The 18320-nt window shown below is 42.0% G+C and overlaps 1 protein-coding gene across 12 annotated transcripts in view; it reads left to right on the plus strand.

The window, feature by feature from the left end:
* PTPRM (protein tyrosine phosphatase receptor type M) overlaps positions 1-18320 on the plus strand; it is an 864300-nt gene that overhangs the window by 689317 nt on the left and 156663 nt on the right. For 6 of the 12 annotated variants that reach the window (XM_033178310.1, XM_033178302.1, XM_033178305.1 and 3 more), the window contains 4 exons: positions 1530-1604; positions 1835-1861; positions 6153-6164; positions 6890-7077. In XM_033178310.1, coding sequence (XP_033034201.1) covers positions 1530-1604; positions 1835-1861; positions 6153-6164; positions 6890-7077 — 302 coding nt within the window. The remainder of the gene's footprint in view (positions 1-1529; positions 1605-1834; positions 1862-6152; positions 6165-6889; positions 7078-18320) is intronic. The other 6 variants (XM_033178304.1, XM_033178309.1, XM_033178308.1 and 3 more) reach the window with 2 other exon arrangements.

The raw sequence follows: 18320 nt of genomic DNA on the forward strand, positions 1-18320 counted from the left end.
AGACAAGGGGAAAAATGAAATAGGAGAATTTAAAAATAAGCATGACCACAGTTTTGAGAGTGGGGATTAATCTCTCCAGCAAAGCAAGTATGAGTTGCACTATCTGCTTTAATATGCTGTAAAAAGGGGAGAATAGATACAGACAGTGGGAATGGGTTTGATTTTTATGCTAGAAGATGAAAGCATTTTTAAAAGATTTTAACTGGAAGGTGAAAATAAACACAGTTATTTTATATCTGCTGTGCACATCTTTACCAACCACATAAAAATGTCTGCAGGTAATAAAAAGGCTTTATTCTCACTGACCCTGGCATATTTTATTGATACTCATTTTTTTCATTCTTATTTTCATCCGTTGTGCCCTTTTTCCAGGCTTCTTACCATAAACATGCATTATAAGTATGATACATTTCTATTTTATAAAAATACCTGTAAAATGGCAGGCAGCCTGAGTTCTGATCCTTATTCTGTCATGTACTGATTCTACACTTTAAAAATATAAACACAGGTAAATGCACTGTCCTAAATGGACTGCTCCTGGAGAGTTAAAATATATTAATATGTCATCAGAATAATTACCCAGTATGCACAGGGATTTGGTCATGCTTTCCATAAATATAATGGTATAATTGTGTTTTAGTGTCCTGATCAGGAACTCAGCATCAAATAGATCATGTAACTACATCAGAGGAGTTAAGATTTAGACTTAAGTTTAACCACCTTGAGCAACTTTCAAGTCTTCATACTTTAATAAAATTCAACTGTTTTAAAAACACTAATCAATTAATACATTTGAAGAGGATTTTTTTTTTTTTACTTAAAAAAACATTTATTCTACCGAGGCTCTGTCAGCCATGAGGAGAGTTTTTAAATGTCTCTTAAAAATAGGAAATACCATTTTTAATGAAATCAGATTAATTGGATGGGATTGACTGTCCTGCTTGATAAAAGGGAGGAAGACAAGGTGCAATAATTCAGTCTTGAATGTTTCAGAGGAATGTTTTAAAGAAAAGCATTTTTGTAAGGATTTAAAAGACTAAGGAACACGCTTGGAGCACCACCTTTATTTTTCAGAAAGCATTGTGGAGTGTTCTCTGCATATCCAAATATGAGCAAGGAGAGGATTTAGCAAACTACGGGAACATTGGCATTGGGAATAGTCTCCAAAAGCCATCTGTAGACACATTCTTCTACTTTTACTTGTAAAATTCAGCTTGGCCTGAGAGCAGGTTTCTATGAGCAAAGGGCAGAAGTCAAAACAGAAGTCTGATGAATTTCTCTGTCCAAAATGGTGGCTGTGGTTGTGGGCTTTCTCTTTATTTGTGGGGTAAGAAAAGTCTTTAAGTGACAAAAGGTTGCTTGTCTTCTAAAGGACACATCTGGGAATGATGATATTTCCCACATAGACATCAGTGAGTCCCGGAGTCACCCTAGCTAGCATGGAGTCACCATGGGTGGTCTCAGAGCATTGTGTGTTCAGAGTGTGCTACCTGTCTGCTGCCCCTGACCAGCCTCTCTTTTATTTACAGCTGTGTCTTCACCATCGTCCTTCACAATGAAAACAAATACACTGAGCACATCGGTTCCTAATTCCTATTACCCAGGTAACAGATTTTTCCATTGTCTCCTCTCTGCTCTCTCCTCAGCAGTCAGAATCACTCCGCCCTCTCTCTGCTATCCCTGGTGCTTGAGGGGCTTACTGTGTTTGAGATATTGTAACCCAATGCTTTTCTACAGCTTTCTATGCGGAAAATAGGGGTGGGCATTCATCAATCATTTACTGTTCTTTCTCTTTTTACTTTCTCTGCATTGACCTGCTTACGGTGTATGACAGACCCATTTGTGCCAACTGCAATTTTAGGTGAGAACATTTCCCTTTACCACAGTTTATTGCAGGAGTAATTTAGAAAGTCAGTGACCACTCTGTAGGAGATTGGAGTTTTAATTTTGTATAATGCAGTGACTATAAGCACTACATGGGGGAGGTGGGTGGCCTGGGTCATGGAGTTAAAGGAAGAAAAGACTTCTCTAAACAGTCACCATTAATAAGAGGGGTTTGCTGCATGTATTTTGGGGATGATACCAACAGCTTCAAATGAACACTCTCAGCTCCAGTATTCTCCCTTTCTGTGTTCAGAATTTAAAGTTAGGTCTGATCCCAGGGGAAAAAAACAAGGTGTCACCACTCAGCTGTGTACTTTCCAAGAGCTGAATTCTGTCTAGTGTGATAGTCATAAAAGTGAAAATAGCTTCTCATTATTTTCACTTATTGCTAAGCACTAAAAACTTCAATTTTAAAAATAGCATTTTTCTAATTATGCCAAATGTTATGCAGAAAGATGATCACAATGGAATTTTGGCCCCCTACTCATCCTCGGTGCCACTCAGGGTACCCGCCCCCCTACCAGCTTCCGAAGTGTCTGTCACACAGTGGAATTTCTAAGGAGCTGATGATCTGAACAGCAAATGACAAGATGGCACTTATAATCATACGGTTTATTATGTGTCAGATGCCACTAGGAATGAACTAAGATGTTAGCCCGGTGGGGCAGAATGCATTTAAAGTATGAAATATTCCCAGCAGGGGGTTACAGAAAAAAATCCCGTTTGTCCAATATAAGAAGGGTGAGGAGAAAAATGGCATTACCTGGCTGTGATAACCAAACAAGCATGAGCTGCTGTTGCATTTGAGACGCATAAATAACCCGAGTGTATCACGGCTGTGTTCTCTTTCTACTACTAACCTTTCCGAAAAGGAGCACAACAAAAACGACTTCAAGGTATATAACAATTCATTGTAGCAAGACTTCCATCCTCAATTGTTCGACTTCTCCTTCCTAATTCACTTGACAAGGGTTTATATCTTTGCAACATAATTTTTTCCCCCTCTGCTTCTCTTTTCTCTAAGTTGTTACGATTTTTGTATAGAAGGTAATTTTTATTTTCCTAATGGTGTTCTGTGGGCTTAAGTAAGTTTGTTGCCTATGGAAAAAATGAATTAAGAAGTTTAAGAATGGATATAAAACAGTTTTTAAATTTGGCATCATTCTGAGGGCTAACAAAGCCCACTAAACCCTCCCCCCTCACACACTTTTAATACCAATTAAAAGGGAAAGAAAACTGCATTTTATTTCTTTCATAAGTGAGGGGCACAGGCTAATCTTAGGCACCAGAACAATGTAATCTACATGCAGATGACATTTGCAGAATCTTTTGATAGGGGAAGATTTGTGATTTCTTTATGTGCTGTGGCATTCATTCTGAGGTTCCTCTAGTAGATTTTCTGACCTTGGGGGAGCTGTGAGTGGGGAGGACTAAGATGTGCATTGTCAGAAGGAAGAAAATGTTCAGATTTCACAGCAGGATTAAGATAAGCTTATTAAACAAATATCATTCTTTAGAGTCGCTGCTTTGTTATTATGAACATTAATTACATCTTTTAAAGTTGATTAGGTTTCTTTACTGAAAGGGAATCACTTAGACAGACAATTCAAGTAGCAAAAATGATGCGCATTGTAAAAAATAAGTCACCCAGATAGACCAATAACTGTTATCATGCATAGCTTATATAGATACCAAATGGCGGTACGTGGGAACTGCATTCTTTACATGTTACTTGGTGCAAATGTGAATCTACGTATTGAGTAATAAGGATTGGTGAGGTTAGCACTTGAAACCAGGGAAGAATATAAGATATATATCTACTCTGGCAGTTTTGGGGGATAGTAGCAGTTATAATTTACGCAAAGACAAGAAGAAATGTTTTGCTGTGAGTCAGAGCTCGGCACAATTAAATTCTCTAGCACCTTCAGCTTCACCTTTCTCATGCTAAGGTGCCCATTACTAATGTTTAGAGCTGGAGTATATCTTTACTTCATTTGCTTGTAAAAATATAGATGATTAAATAGATGGATGGATAGCTGGATGGATGGATGGTTGGATAGACAGACAGACAGACAGATACAACCTACCCTACCTCAAAAATATTGCATCCATTTCAACGTAAGGTTTTCCAGCTAGTTTGTTAAAAATTCAAGATAATTCATAAAGAATATAGGTAGAATTAATTTTCAGTTCTTAGAAAACCATCAGTACTATTAGTGAGAAGCTTTATTTCTAATGTGCTCTTCTGCATTATTTTTAATTAAAAAAAAATGTTGAGGCTGGACACTATGGTGCAAGCATATAATCCCAGCACTTTGGGAGGCCAACGCGGGAAGATCACTTGATGCCAGGAGTTCAAGGCCAGCCTCGACAACATAGGGAGACCCCCATCTCTTCAAAAAATAATAATCTTAAAAAGTTAGCCAGCATGGTGGAATGCATCTGTATTCCCAGCAACTCAAGAGGCTGAGGCAGGAGGATTGCTGGAGCCCAGGAGTTTGGGGCTGCAGTAAGCTATGATAGAGCCACTGCCCTCCAACCTGGATGATGGAGAAAGACCCTGCCTCTAAAAAAAAAAATAGAACAAAAAAATTGTTCATGGGTAATTTTTAAACACATAAAGGAAATTAATGACCAATAATATATGTTATCAGTAATAATTCTTTTTTAAGTTAGAGAAAACGAATTAATCACTAATTTTAGTGGAATCAAGAATGTCTAGTAGTATAAGTGACCCAATTTCATAGCAGCACACAAGAAGCCTTCTATTCCCTCTTCCATATGCATGTGCTAGATAATAGGGCTCTTCTTTCAGGGACTTGGTAGTGTTTAAATGCTTGAAGATGAGTTCCACACTAATAATGAGGCCAAGATGGCATAACGCAGCACAGGATCATTACATACAACAGTGACAGTGGTTGTAGCTCTGTGGATCTAAAACTTCCAAGAATACGTAGCCCTGGGGTCAGAGCATTGCTAGGATGCTGGCGTGTCCACGTGAAGGACCCAAGTCATTTATGGGAAGTTTAGAAGGTCAACCCACCATGGAGGGCATGTTAATTATGTTCATCCCATAAGATACAAAACTGAGAGAACGAGAGAGGCACAGAGGGGAAACTAATTAATGTTCCATTTATTTTAGTATAAAGAACAGAACTTGCTGCTGGAGTAGCTCAAAGCTCAAGAGATTCAGTACTTCAGCAGGGTTCCTGTATCCCAGTTTATAAAGCTTGGCAGTTGCCAGCAAGCAAATCTGATGTGAAAATTTCCAGGTTTATTTGTGACTATTAAAATGGGAACATATGAATTGCTAAATTTCAAAGCAAATCCAAATGAAACAAAAATCATAAAATCAACTTACCACCCTTTTTTATTTTGTCTTTGTGTCTTTAGCCACGCTGTAGTGATCCAGGTGCCATTTCAGCAACAGCAACATAGCTACACACTTGTGTACCACCTTTCATACCATGCATCCCCAGGTGCTTTGCGATGCAGATAGAAGTGAGGTTTCAAACCCAGGCCCTGCTAATCAAGCACCCTTGGACTAAATTTTCTTCAGAGCTGTACTTCTCAGTAAAAAATAAATAACATATGAATAACTATAGCTGAATTCCCTGTTGATATACAATCTGGTAATTTTTAAAACTTGAATGTATCTTTTATATGTTTTATATAACATTCTCATTTTAAGTGACTTTAGCATTGTATTTTGACAGCACCCATCCTCAATCATAAAACTGCTAAAGGGATTCAGCGATATAATGAGTTAACCTGTAGAATATGGAATTCTTAATCTAATAGCATTTCCCTGCATAAGACATTTTTAATAGGTACCATTTCTGCAGTTCATTAACCTAATTTTCTAGTAGGCATCCATTAAAATAGAGCCTCTTTAGGCTTATTTGACCAAATTTTGACATTAATTTTATAGTACAATTTGGTTGACTTGTTCAAGAAATTTAAATGAGAAATTGTGTTGAATACAAATAAGACTTATTTAGACATTACTTGGTTCATGGGGGATGAAAAGCAATTATGATGCTAATTTTAACCTCCTTTTTGTTATTGAGTACTTAAATTCAATGCTTCCATCCTAACGTGACGGAAGAATTGAGGCTTCGCCCTCTGACCACCTCTGAATAGAAAACTTAACTGGAAAGTTAAAGCATAAAATAAAAACGACCTGTAATTATGCACGCAGTACTATTGCTTATGCCCTGTTTCCTTTTTCTCCTCCTTTTTTCTCCTGATATGTATCTTCTTAAAAGTGCCAATAAATGGTAAGTTCCCCGATTCGCCCCATGGAAGAGTTGTGGAGGGAGTGGGAGTGTGTGTCTTACTGGTAGATTCTGACGAAGCCAGCTGGTGCTGCTCTGTGCTGGCCTGCATGTTTGCCTTTGTAGAACATTCCATGTGTGATGTGTTGGTCCACAACATTTTGTCAAGCTTTCTGATACTAGAGCATGCAAAGTGATTCATCAAAATGTTATCCCCACCAGGTTCCCTTTTATTTTTCCACTCTTCTTTGATTTCCTGTATTAAGTCCACATTTCCATTGCTAGCTTTATAAGCCACACCATTTTGTGCACTTTTATTTTGCTCATAGAACATTTGTGCAGAGTTTATTTATGTCATCATACAAACTACTGAACTAACGTTTCAAAGAAGACAAGACTGGTTTTGCACCAGGTCTTGATGAAGTTTCAGGCTGAAACTTTAACAAACTTTAGCACTGGAAGGCTAAAGGGCTCTTCTCAATTAGCTTTGTGAAAGCAATATATCGTTTGGACTGCTTTGTAAAAGAAAGATTTCTGCGCATTCCTATGAGTATTGCCAACCCCATTTAAATTTCTAAACATATAACTTTTCTTTTTTGCTGAGCCATCATAGGGAATTTTACAGCCCTAGGTGAGGGGATGCCAGGAGCCAGCTTCTTAGCATTCTCAGTGATGCCGACCTAGCTCCCTGGCTCTGCCTCATTTTCTCCCTGGCCTTCTTTTCCTAGATGAAACCCACACGATGGCCAGCGATACCAGCAGCCTGGTGCAGTCCCATACTTACAAGAAGCGGGAGCCGGCCGACGTGCCCTATCAGACCGGGCAGCTCCACCCCGCCATCCGGGTGGCAGACCTCCTTCAGCACATCACACAGATGAAGTGTGCCGAGGGTTACGGCTTCAAGGAGGAATACGAGGTGAGCACCAGCTCTGTGCCAGGGCTTTCCCCTTCCTTCTTGGACTCCATGCCAGATACTATGCTCCCAACTCAATCAGAAAGCCAAAGGAACTCCCCAGCCCTGAGAAATGCCAGAAAGAGACAAAGTACGGTTGTCCCTCCGTATTCTAGGGGCTGGTTCCAGGACACCAGCATGTGTCCAGGTCCCGGAGTGAGCCCTGTGGAACCTGAGAATCCACAAAGCCAGTCCTCCAGATCCATGGGTTTTGCATCCCAAGGATATTATATATATTCTTTTCAACCCGCACTTGATTGAATATGCAGATGCAGAACCCTAGGATTATCCAGGCCGACTGTATTTTATCCGTGGATCCACTTTCGTCTGGTAGTAAAACTTACTACCAAGTTCACATGCATTACATGGAAAAAGGAAGAATGCTTTGCCTTTTACCTTATTCTGCACAAATATACAATGAAAACAAATTTACCAGGGTCTCTTCCCCTCCACATCCTGTTTTTTTCTCTTTTTTTCTTCTTCCCTCGGTCAGAATTAAGTTTTAGTTCCTGTCTCCCTCCCCATTCTTGATCACCTTCCTTGACTTTTCCTGTAATTATGATATTAAATCCTAATGATTTTGTAGTCATTATCTCAGGAAGAAACTGTCCACTTAAAGCAATTATAGACCAACCAACAATGTCATGTGGTGGAGATCAGACAGCAGTACAGGGACTGGCTGTTGTCATGGCAGTGACAGCTGTTACTGTCCAGCCAGCCCAGAGAGCATGCCACTGTCTTGGGCCCTTGTGTGGGCAGCTGTCAGGGACATTTCTGGGAACGATGATATTCTCCGAATATATAAAATATAGGGCTTACCCCTTTCACACCCTATGTCATTAGTTAATTCTGTTGGAAGGTCATTCAAGAACTGAAGAGAATTAATTGATCGAAGAAGTCTAATTCAAAGAAGCATGCCATCCCTTGAGTGGGTGGTGTGGGGCACAGGAAGCAGGACAGGAAAGTTAGATTGCTTTTTTATGTTATTAAAATCAGTCCGCAGTCATTGATGAAGATAAAGTAGCAGGCTGACTCAAAGTAAAAATAGGAATATGTAGACAGGTGATTTTTGTAAACCTTAGAATGTGGTTCTGGTCTCATATTCACCTAACTAGCTCAGAGTTGGGAAACATCTTGTCTGGAATGAGAGGATTTTTGAAATCTGTTTCTACCACCTGGATAGTCTGTGAGTTTCAAACTGTTTCTTCTCTTCTTGTGGGCACACTCACATCACTTCATTTAATGTCCCAGCTACTGCAATGTCTTGAGTTTAGCTCTCTTTCCAAGCTTGATCATCAAAGATTCATTACAGCAGTCAAAGCAACACATGGTACCACTGTTGGCGGAGCCAGTGCTACACTTCTTTTAGGAATAAAGCTTTGGTCCAAAGCAGACATAGACACACTTCACTCTGCTAACATGTGCATCCTGGTGTATTGCTAATGACCTCAGTTCAGAAGACTGTGAAACCAAAGAATCCCATCCAGACCATGCCCCAGAGTTTCGTTGACGTCCAGAAAATATTTTCGGTTGAAGTTCTGCATTTTAGCAACCCTGAAATTCCTAGATTCATCTTTAGCAATTCAGTGTGTAAATTCAGTGAAATTGACTGCCTTTGCATATTACCTCATGCACTTTTAAAGTCTAGCTTAGGAATTAATCGGATTAAGAGTAAGACTTCCAAAAGCTTAATATAATATGAAAGACAAAATTAGGTTATTGAGAAAATATGAGCCTAATGAATTAGGGATGGCGTCTAAGTTCTATCCAGTATTCTGAATGCTGCAGATATTGCTGAAATGTTTATTAAAAATGTTAATGTCAAAGCGATTAGTTTTAGGCTCAAATAACAATTCATGAAATAACCTGAGCCCAATTTTTCATGAACTGTTTAAAAATACCTACTTCCTATACCATGCTATAGACAATGCATATTTGAAAGATGTAGAAAATGTTTCCTATTCAGATCTTCTGAATAAATATGATTTATAAGTATAAACCGAAATATTGTATACTAATTTTAACCATATTATGACCGACAACTAATTTAGTTGCCAAAATAAAATGTTGTATTCATAAACTACTTTGCAGAAAACTTTTTCTCATTTTAGCTATTCCGTGATCAGAGAGGACCGCTAAAAAGTGAATACTTTTAAACCCTAAAGCCATTGTTAATTTAAGAAAAAAGAAGGAAAGGAAATAATGAACAAAACACAGATACTAGAGATAAAATCAGGAACAAATGGGAAGGAGCTATTGGGAGGAGTATGAAACGAGCAGCTCCGTTAGGAATAACCCCGTCATTGAGTGCTGTGCCCCTCGTGCCGCCCTCCTGGAGGGATGCTGACATTGTCGTCTAGTGGGGCGGATGACAGGGAAGTGAGGAGTGGTGATGGTGGGCAGGTGTGCCTGTGCCATGGCTGCAGGGAGAAGGGGATGCCCCTAAGAAGCGTGTGTCATGGAATGACATGCTCTGGTCTTGATGGAGGCACCGCCAGGCTTCCGGGAACTGGTGGTGAAGTGGAAGGTCCCAGACTGCAGGTCCTCATTTGTTCCACTTTCTCTAACCCCAGGGAGGTGTTACTCTCATGAGAATCTGGAAAATCCTTAAACAGTTATTTTTTTGAAATTCATTTAGTGTTAAGACCTCTAACAAAACAGACCTCTTTCCATCATGCTGTAAAGTCTGCATCCTTTTCATTAACACGTGCCCAGAGTCAAGAGTGCTAACTGGTGTAGTGGGAGTCTCTGTGCTACTCGGAGAGGCCATCCCACCCAACAGATACTGAGAGGTTGTGGTTTGGAACACAGGCTCTGGCACCACACTGGCTGCATTCAAACTCAGCTCTGCTGCTTAGCTGTGTGACCTGGGCAAGTTATCTAACCTCTCTGGGCCTCAGTTTCCAAATCTATAAATAAAATAATTACGGTATCAATCTCAAAAGGTTGTTGTGAGGAGTAAATCATTTTAATGTAGGTGCTAGAATTATATTTGGCATATAGTAAGTGTTCATTTGAAGTGTTAGCTAGTAGAAGAAAAAAAATACCAACGGATAATAAGATCCAAGAGCAGAAGTTCATACCATGTTGTTTACAGGGAAACTTTGTTGCACTGAGGTCTCAGGAAATCGCTCATCTCTTGCGCACGGCAGTCTGAGGATAGAGTGAGCCACGTGTTATGGACGGGGCTATACTCTTGCTTCATCCCCAGGGCTGGAAATTTTCTTACCATGTACCATATATCATCAAAAATTCCCGTTAACAAGTAACCTTACAAACAGATAGACTAGACTCTATGGATTAAGACTTTAAAAACCGAGAAAATAAATTGTAAAAAATATAGACTGTCATGTATTATTGCTGTAATAGTATTTCCATATCTAAGTTGGAGAGTCCTGAGGAATACGATAACTCTAGACTGCAGAATCCTCCTGACAAGTTATGGGTTGCTGCATTGGTGTCTTTGGCAAGGTAGGATTTGGGGAAGAGTTCAATTTTACCAATCATATATATGCTGCACGTGGCGCCAGGGATACAGAGGAGAGCTGCTGCTCCCTGTCCCTGATGGGGAGGCTGACAGGGCAGGAGAAGGCAGCTGGGTAAAGACTGCCGTTTGTCCAGTCAAACCCTGCACCCTCTAAGAGAGATGCCCAAGCATACTCTGAAGGCCCGTGGGGTCACCTGAGCCAGCCAAGAGCAAGGCTGACTTCTCTCCTGGAAGATGAGTGGGAGTTGACCAGGAGAAGGTGAAAGAGGGTAGCAGTCCAGGTAGACCCAAAAGCAGGAGAATGGGGTTCTCTGGGGAAATGGCAGAAGAGCTATATGCCGGAGTCCCAGGAGGACTGCTCTGTGGGATGAGGGGGATCAGGGCTCCCATCGCCAAAAGCACCTCCTGTGTCACACTGAGAGGTTTGGACGCCATTGTAGAAGCAGTAAAAGAGAAGAAAGACTCAAATAGACCGAGTCTCATTTGTGTACTTGGATGGAGAGCATTTAGTCTGAACAGCTCAGTTTTAAAATATTATTTGTATGAGGCATACAGGCAATTGCTTAAAAGGTAGTACCCCAAAAAAGTGAAGGAGAAAGGGAATGTGTGTTTTCTTTAAAAGTTCCTGGTGTTCTATCTGTATTCAAAAATCCTGTGGAATGCTTGGCTTCAAGACTTGTTGAAGCAGTGAATTACTTCAGTACTGAAGCATCTTTGGGGATAAATCTAAAGAATGGCTCTGGTAGTTGCTGTGACTTTGTGGAATCGTCACATCGGCCTTTCTGGTCTTCTTCAATCTGTGTGTATCAGGAAACGCCAGTCATGTACGTTGTAAAATATTTTTGAAGTAGTGATGTTCTCTCTGCTGAACAGGTTTCAACCAATTCTTCTTTATTGTTTTCAAGACAGTGGTGTCTCAAAATTGGCCTAAACACAGAAGGATTCATTACTGATCAAGCAGCTGACAGACGTGTGTCCAAACAAGAGCAGACCATGCGGTGGGGATGAGATGGAGCAGAGCTCAGTGCAGATTTTTTATTTGATTTTGTTCTAACAAGATCGTCATATGGCACCTCTCACTAGGGAGATGCAATAATTTGATTCAAAAGAAACTCAGACATGAATCACAATAAAGAAGTAAACATGATGAATTGAACAGAAAATGGCATGTTGTCAACAGAGAGTGGTCTTTCTCCTCCAGAGAAAGACGGAGCAGAAAGGGCAAGCTTGTTGACGTTGCTGTGAGAGAATAGCTGCCTGCTTCCTCTGACGAGCAAAGGGCCGTCTGTGCTAAGCCCCTGGGGGAAACCCATGGGCTTCCCAGAAAAGTAGAAGAGAGAGCGCTTCACTCACGAGGGATAGACAGGTCAGACTCAGCCACCCTGCCCCACGCAGACTTCTGGGCCTTTCTCAGCTGGAGTTGAACAGGGACATTTGCCATGACTGCAGCTCTGCCCTGAACCCTCACACCCAGCCCTAGACAGGGGTGTGCTGCACCCCTTGTAAGTGGCTTGATACCACGTCAGGTCCAACGTCGTGGTGATCCTGTGCGAGTGGGGAGTGAGTTCCTCCCCCTCTGTAGTCCCCAAAGGACCTCTGATGGCTCGATATTTTTTTATGCCTCAATTTTTGAACTGATTCTAAGTCCCTTTGGAGATCCAGGCAGAAAAACAACCCTAAGTAGGAAAACGGCCAAGTTATTCTGAAAGAATATGTTTTGCTATAACTGTAAAATTAAGATAAAGAAAGGACGTCAGTTGAAGCCTACTTCCAGAGAGGATGTCCTGAAAAACACAGATGGTACTATTTTATTAGCTAATAGTGTCACTCTGGGGCGCAAAAAATTGTTTCCAATTACTAGAGCTGAAATGAAACGTATCAAAGTCCAAAGTAACTCTTTCCATCCTATTCTTAAAAAAAAAAAAAAAAAGTGTGTTTGTTCGTGTATGTGTCTAAATATATTTAGAAAAGCATTATCTTTATCCTACCTACTTTTTGTTTGTTTGTTTGTTTTGTTTTGTTTTTGAGACAGTGTCTTGCTCTGTCACCCAGACTGAGGTGCAGTTGTACAATCTCAGCTTACCGCAGCCTCTACCTCTAGATTAAAGCAATATTCAAGCCTCAGCCTCCTGAAAGCTGGGGCTACAGGCTGGCATGACCATGCCCGGCTAATTTTTGTATTGTTAGTAGAGATGGGTTTTCGCCATGTTAGCCAGGCTGGTCTCAAACTCCTGACCTCAAGGAATCTGCCTGCCTCAGCCTCCCAAAATGCTAGGATTACAGGCGTGAGCCACTGTGCTAGCCCCACATACTTTTCTTATATTATGCCTCTCTCCTGGGCACAATCACTGGTGATTAATTTTGTAGTTGAACGTGAAGATTGTTTTTTAGCTCAGTTTAAACTGGGGAATTGAAAACATTATGCCAGAATCTTCAGCATTAGGTGCAACCTATGAAGTTTTCTGAGCAACCTGTATTTTCTTTAAACACGTCTGTCTCCTTGTAGCTCCCTTTAGGTCTTTTTTAAACGTAAGAGTTGTGTATCCCCCCTACCTCTTGTCCTTCCCCCATTTTCTAAGTAAAACAGCTGACTTTGTTAAATGCAAGCTCAGTGTTTTATTTGCTGCTTTTGTCTATATTTGACAAAGCTGTGGCAACTTAAGAAAAAATTATTATTAAAATGTCTCACCTGCCCTCTAAAATCTTGCTTTTTTTTTTTTTTTTTTTTTTTGAGACTGAGTCTTGCTCTTTGGCCCAGGCTGGAGTGCGGTGGTGCCATCATCTCAGTTCACTGCAACCTCCGCCTCCTGGGTTCAAGCGATTTTCCCAACTCAGCCTCCCAGGTAGCTGGAGCTACAGGCACATGCCACCACACCTGGCTAATGTTGTCTTTTTAGTAGAATTTTTCACCATGTTGGCCAGGCTGGTCTCTAATTCCTGACCTCTAGGTGATCCACCCATCTCAGCCTCCCAAAGTGTTGGGATTACAGGCATGAGCCACCATGTCTGGCCCAAAATCTCACTCTTATTTACTTGCCTCCTACCTCAGTGAAGGCAGCTGTTCTTGTCTGTTTCATGTTGCTACAACAGAATACCCGAGGCTGGGTCATTTGTAAAGAAAAAAGGTTCTGCAAGCTGGGAAGGAGAGAAGCATGGCACTGCCCTGGTGAGGGCCTTGTGCTAAGTCAAAGAGGAAGTGGACACGTGCAGTGAGAGAGGACCAAACAGGAGGAGAATTGCTTTCTTTGTTGTTGTTTTTTTTTTTAAGAGACAGGGTCTCACTCTGTTGCCCAGGCTGGAGTATAGTAGTATAATCATAGCCTACTACAGCCTTGACCTCCTCAGCCCAAGAAATCCTCCCACTCAGCCTCCTAAGTAGCTGGGACTACAGGCACGCACCACCAAGCCCAGCTAACTTTTTTATTTTTTTGTAGAGACAGGGTCTCACTATATTGCTGAGGCTGGTCTTGAACTCCTGGACTCAAGTGATCCTCCCACCTCAGCCCCTCAAAGCACTGGAGCTACAGGCATGAACCACCTCACCCGGAATTGCTCTGTAACAACCAGCTCTTGTGCTAACTAAACCAGTTTTGCCAGAGCACAACTCACTCGTGAGCATGAGGATGGCACCAACCCATTCATGAGGGACCTACTCCCCTGATCCAGACACCTCCCACTGGGCCCCGTCTCTCAACACTGCCACACCAGGGACCAGATTTCAACATGAGTTTTTTTGGGGACAAGCAAACCATATTCAAACCGTAGCACCAGCATATCCTACAAAAAGCACTCGCGGAAAGCCACCGCTCTCTGCAAAGATCGCAGTTCTGACTCACTCCCTTCAGACGCCCTTCCATGGGAAAGGCCTTGAGTTGGGCAGGACAAGCCCTGGAAGTTGGAGACCAGCCCAGCAGCAGGGTGTGAGAGGAGGGCACCCTGGGCACCTGGGCTCCCCCTTGTTGGGAGTTGGTCAGCAGAGGGATAATTGCACACGCTTCTAGACGTCTTTTCAGAATGGTGCACAGCAGCCCCTTTCCTGGCTTTTGCACAAAGAAGCAGGGGCAGGTGGAATCAAAGGCACTTTGTGCTACTCAGCTGACAGAACATTGCCTGTGCACAGCTGGTTCATAGATTCTGTGTGCAGTCCAGAGGGGGAGGCGCCCCTTCCCTCACCTCCAGCCCACACACTTTTCAGATGTGCTTTTCAGTTCCTGCTTCGTATTCCAAGGGACCAGCTGAGTCAATCAATTGGCACAATCAGTGCAGGTTGTTTTCTGTCCCGTAGGATACAAAACAAACAAAACAAAACCATTGAAGACTAAGGATGGGGAGCTGGGGGTGGGGAGGCACTGGCAGGCACTGTAAATGCATTAAGAATCACACAGCTGCGTCTCCAATGGCTGAAGCAGCCAAGTGATTTTTGACGTTCTTTTTTCCTTTCATTATTATGGTGCTGGTAAGCCAGGTCCATAAGAAAATGATAAACACTTCTCTCTGAAATTTTGAGATGGCTTCAAGCTATTTGGGCAAGTAAGGTATATGTGTTTATGGGTACTTTCTTAGTGGGTGAAAGTTTCTGCATATTTTTTAAAAATGCAGTAGAGAGAGTTGGTTTTGATATGAATATTTGGTTTATTTTTTTCTAAAGTACCAGTAGAAGAGTGAGTTTTATGTGTTGTCTGCTCCACTCAGTGTGCTGCTTTCGGAGCCTCTTTCATGTTAGCTAATTTTTTGTACAGTTTTCTTTTGCCCTTGCCTCTGATGACATCATATACAGGCTCAAACTTCAGAACATTAGATTAAAAATTGTTATTTCCTACAACTGTCCATGCTCCCACTGATGATAATTCATGGCAGTCGACATTTTCCAATTTGTGTGAAGCACTTCTAGGCAACTGTCTGGTTTCCATTTTGAAGCTGGTTATTAGAATTTTCTTTAACCTGAAAGAAGTTAAGCAATTTTCCCACTTGTTAACATGCTTTTAGTGTCAGATGCCATTAGCCACAAGTGCCTTCTTGGAGGACCTGGCCCAGAAGGGATAGTGAATGTGCTTGTGTGCAAGCATCTGCGGACCTTATGTGTGTCTGGTACTGGTCCTGCTTTTGATTAGTTTGATGCTGTCATCACCCACTAACATGGTCAAAGTAGATTTTTCATGGTTGCCGTTGCCCCTGCCTCTCCCTCATCTCCACACCAGCAGGCTCAAGTCCCAACTGTTCTCTCTCCTCCCCATTTTCAGTGGCCCCCCTCTCTTCCCTGCCCTAGGGCCTGCCCTGATCACTTGTCTGTGCCATTGAAAGAGTCCCCTGACTTATCTCCCTACCTAGTCTTTCCCATTCAAATCTGTTCTGGACTCTGCAACCAGTTTTCTTTGTAAGACGTAGATGTTATCATGTTTGACTGATGCTTAAGACTATGCCATGGATTCTTTCCAAAAATAAGAACCTCAGCATAGCATGTTCAGCCCTCTGTGCCACGACCTCACCCTGTGTTTCAGGCTTTCATTGTAATGCAGGTGCTTCCCACCATGCAGGCTTTGCTCTGCTTCTGCTCATGTACTCACCACCTTGCCATTCTCCAGGCCTCCAGGGCTCATGCTGCAGGTTGTGGTCTCTGCCTGGCGTGACTTCAGCTCCTCCTTCACTTGCCACATCCATTCAGACACAGCTCACAGGTGACTGCCCCCCAGGCTGTCCCTGATCCCAACCAGAAACAACCATTCCCCCCATAGTCTCACAGCTCTGTGTGTGAATAATACAGTAAGCAGTATAGTAACTGATCATACAGTAGGCAAGCTCTGTGTTTGAATAATATAGTAAGCAGTATAGTAACTGATAATACAGTAGGCAGTATATTAATTGATTTATTCAGTACGTATTTGACAAACAATACTGAATATGTGCTGAATTGATTTCTATGTAGTTTGTAATTCATATTTGATGAATTGATTTCTGCATATTTAAACACACACACCTGTGCCTGGGGAAATGATAGAGATGAGTATAGAACAATTAAAAAATACAAGCTCAGGATGTTACAAATCGTCATACAGGATCAAGTAGGCTAGCGGTATCCAATCAGAAAAACTGTACTGACCAACTTGAACCTGATCAATGCTGATCACCTAAAAACGGAAAGCGTAGATATATTCCATTTGGTCATTTTAGTTATTGAAAGCCAACCTATGTTTAAAAATTTGAGGATAGACTTTTTTTTTTTTTCAAGATAGAGTCTCACTCTGCTGCCCAGGATGGAATGCAGTGGTACAGTCTGGGTTCACTGCAACCTCCATCTGCCAGGTACAAGAGATTCTCCCCCCTCAGCCTCCTGAGTAGCTGGGACTACAGGCATGCACCACCACACCGGGCTAATTTTTGTGGTTTTAGTAGAGACAGGGTTTCTCCATGTTGTCCAGACTGGTCTCGAGAACTCTTGACCTCAGGTGATCCACCTGCCTAGGGCTGCCAAAGTGCTGGGATTACAGGTGTGAGCCACCACTCCCAGCTGAGGATAGGCATTTTTAGTACATGTTTGCTTTACATTTCTTTTTTAACCTTGTGGCAGAAATGAAATATATTTGGTCTTTGTCCCTGGTTCCTGACACTGAGCTCTTAAAACCTTTGGGATTTTATGAGTGACAAGAGCATCTTTTACTAAAATCTAACTTTATGCTAATGATGACTTAGAGTGGAGCCCTTAGCTAGCCTCAGGATGGGGTGGGTCTCCAGAAAAACCTAATGATTAGAGAGCTGGAAGTTTTTCAGCCCCACACACCAACCTCCAGCAAAGCAGGGTAGAGGCAGCTAGAGATCACACTCTCTAAAAACTCTTCAACAACAAGCTGTGATGAGCTTCTGGGCTGCTGAATATCTACATGGGGGTGCTGGGTGGTGGCACATCCACAGAGGGCATGGAAGCTTGGCGTCCTGGCCCCATACCCAGGCCTACACACCTGTTCATCTAGTTGCTTGCCTGTTTCCTTTATAATATCCTTTGTAATAGACCAGTAAATGTGTGTTCCCTGAGTTCTGTGAGCTGCTCTAGCGAATTAATTAAACCTAAGGAGGATGTCGTGGGAACCCTGATTGATAGTATAGAAGACAGCCTACTACCAGGGACTGGCATCTGAAGCAGGGGCGCCATTTTGTGGGACTGAGCCCTCAGCCTATGGGATCTGACTCCAGGTAGAAAGTGTCAGAATGGAAGCGAATGAGAGGACACAGAGTTGGTGTCCACTGGAGAGTTGCTTGGTGTGGAAAAATCCCGCACATCTGATCACAGCAGCGTTCTGTGCTGGGCTGAATGTGTGAGAGGAGGAAAAGCACTTTGGCTGTTTCCTGTCTCTTACCAACCCCTAATAGAAGCAATGTAGAATTATTTACGTGAGACTCCAGTGCATTTCATAACATAACTATTCCGTGTTATGGAACGTGACTATTCCAACAAAGAAACTCTATATCATCATAGACAGTTTCACAGCTCATAAAGGCATTTCAGAAGCGAGTAAGGCTTTGAAGGTTGGACTTCCCATAAATCTTTCTTGGCTGCTAGAACTTTCATGATGTTGAGAGTACCTGCCCTTGTCTAACACCTACTATATCAGCACTGTACAAAGAACACACACCGGGTTGGGTACGGTGGCTCACTCCTGTAATCCCAGCACTTTGGGAGGCCAAGGCGGGCGGATCACGAGGTCAGGGGATCAAGACCATCCTGGCC

This window comes from Trachypithecus francoisi, unplaced genomic scaffold (assembly GCF_009764315.1).
Source record: "Trachypithecus francoisi isolate TF-2019V2 unplaced genomic scaffold, Tfra_2.0 Lachesis_group19, whole genome shotgun sequence".
Classification (NCBI taxonomy): Eukaryota; Metazoa; Chordata; class Mammalia; order Primates; family Cercopithecidae; genus Trachypithecus; species Trachypithecus francoisi.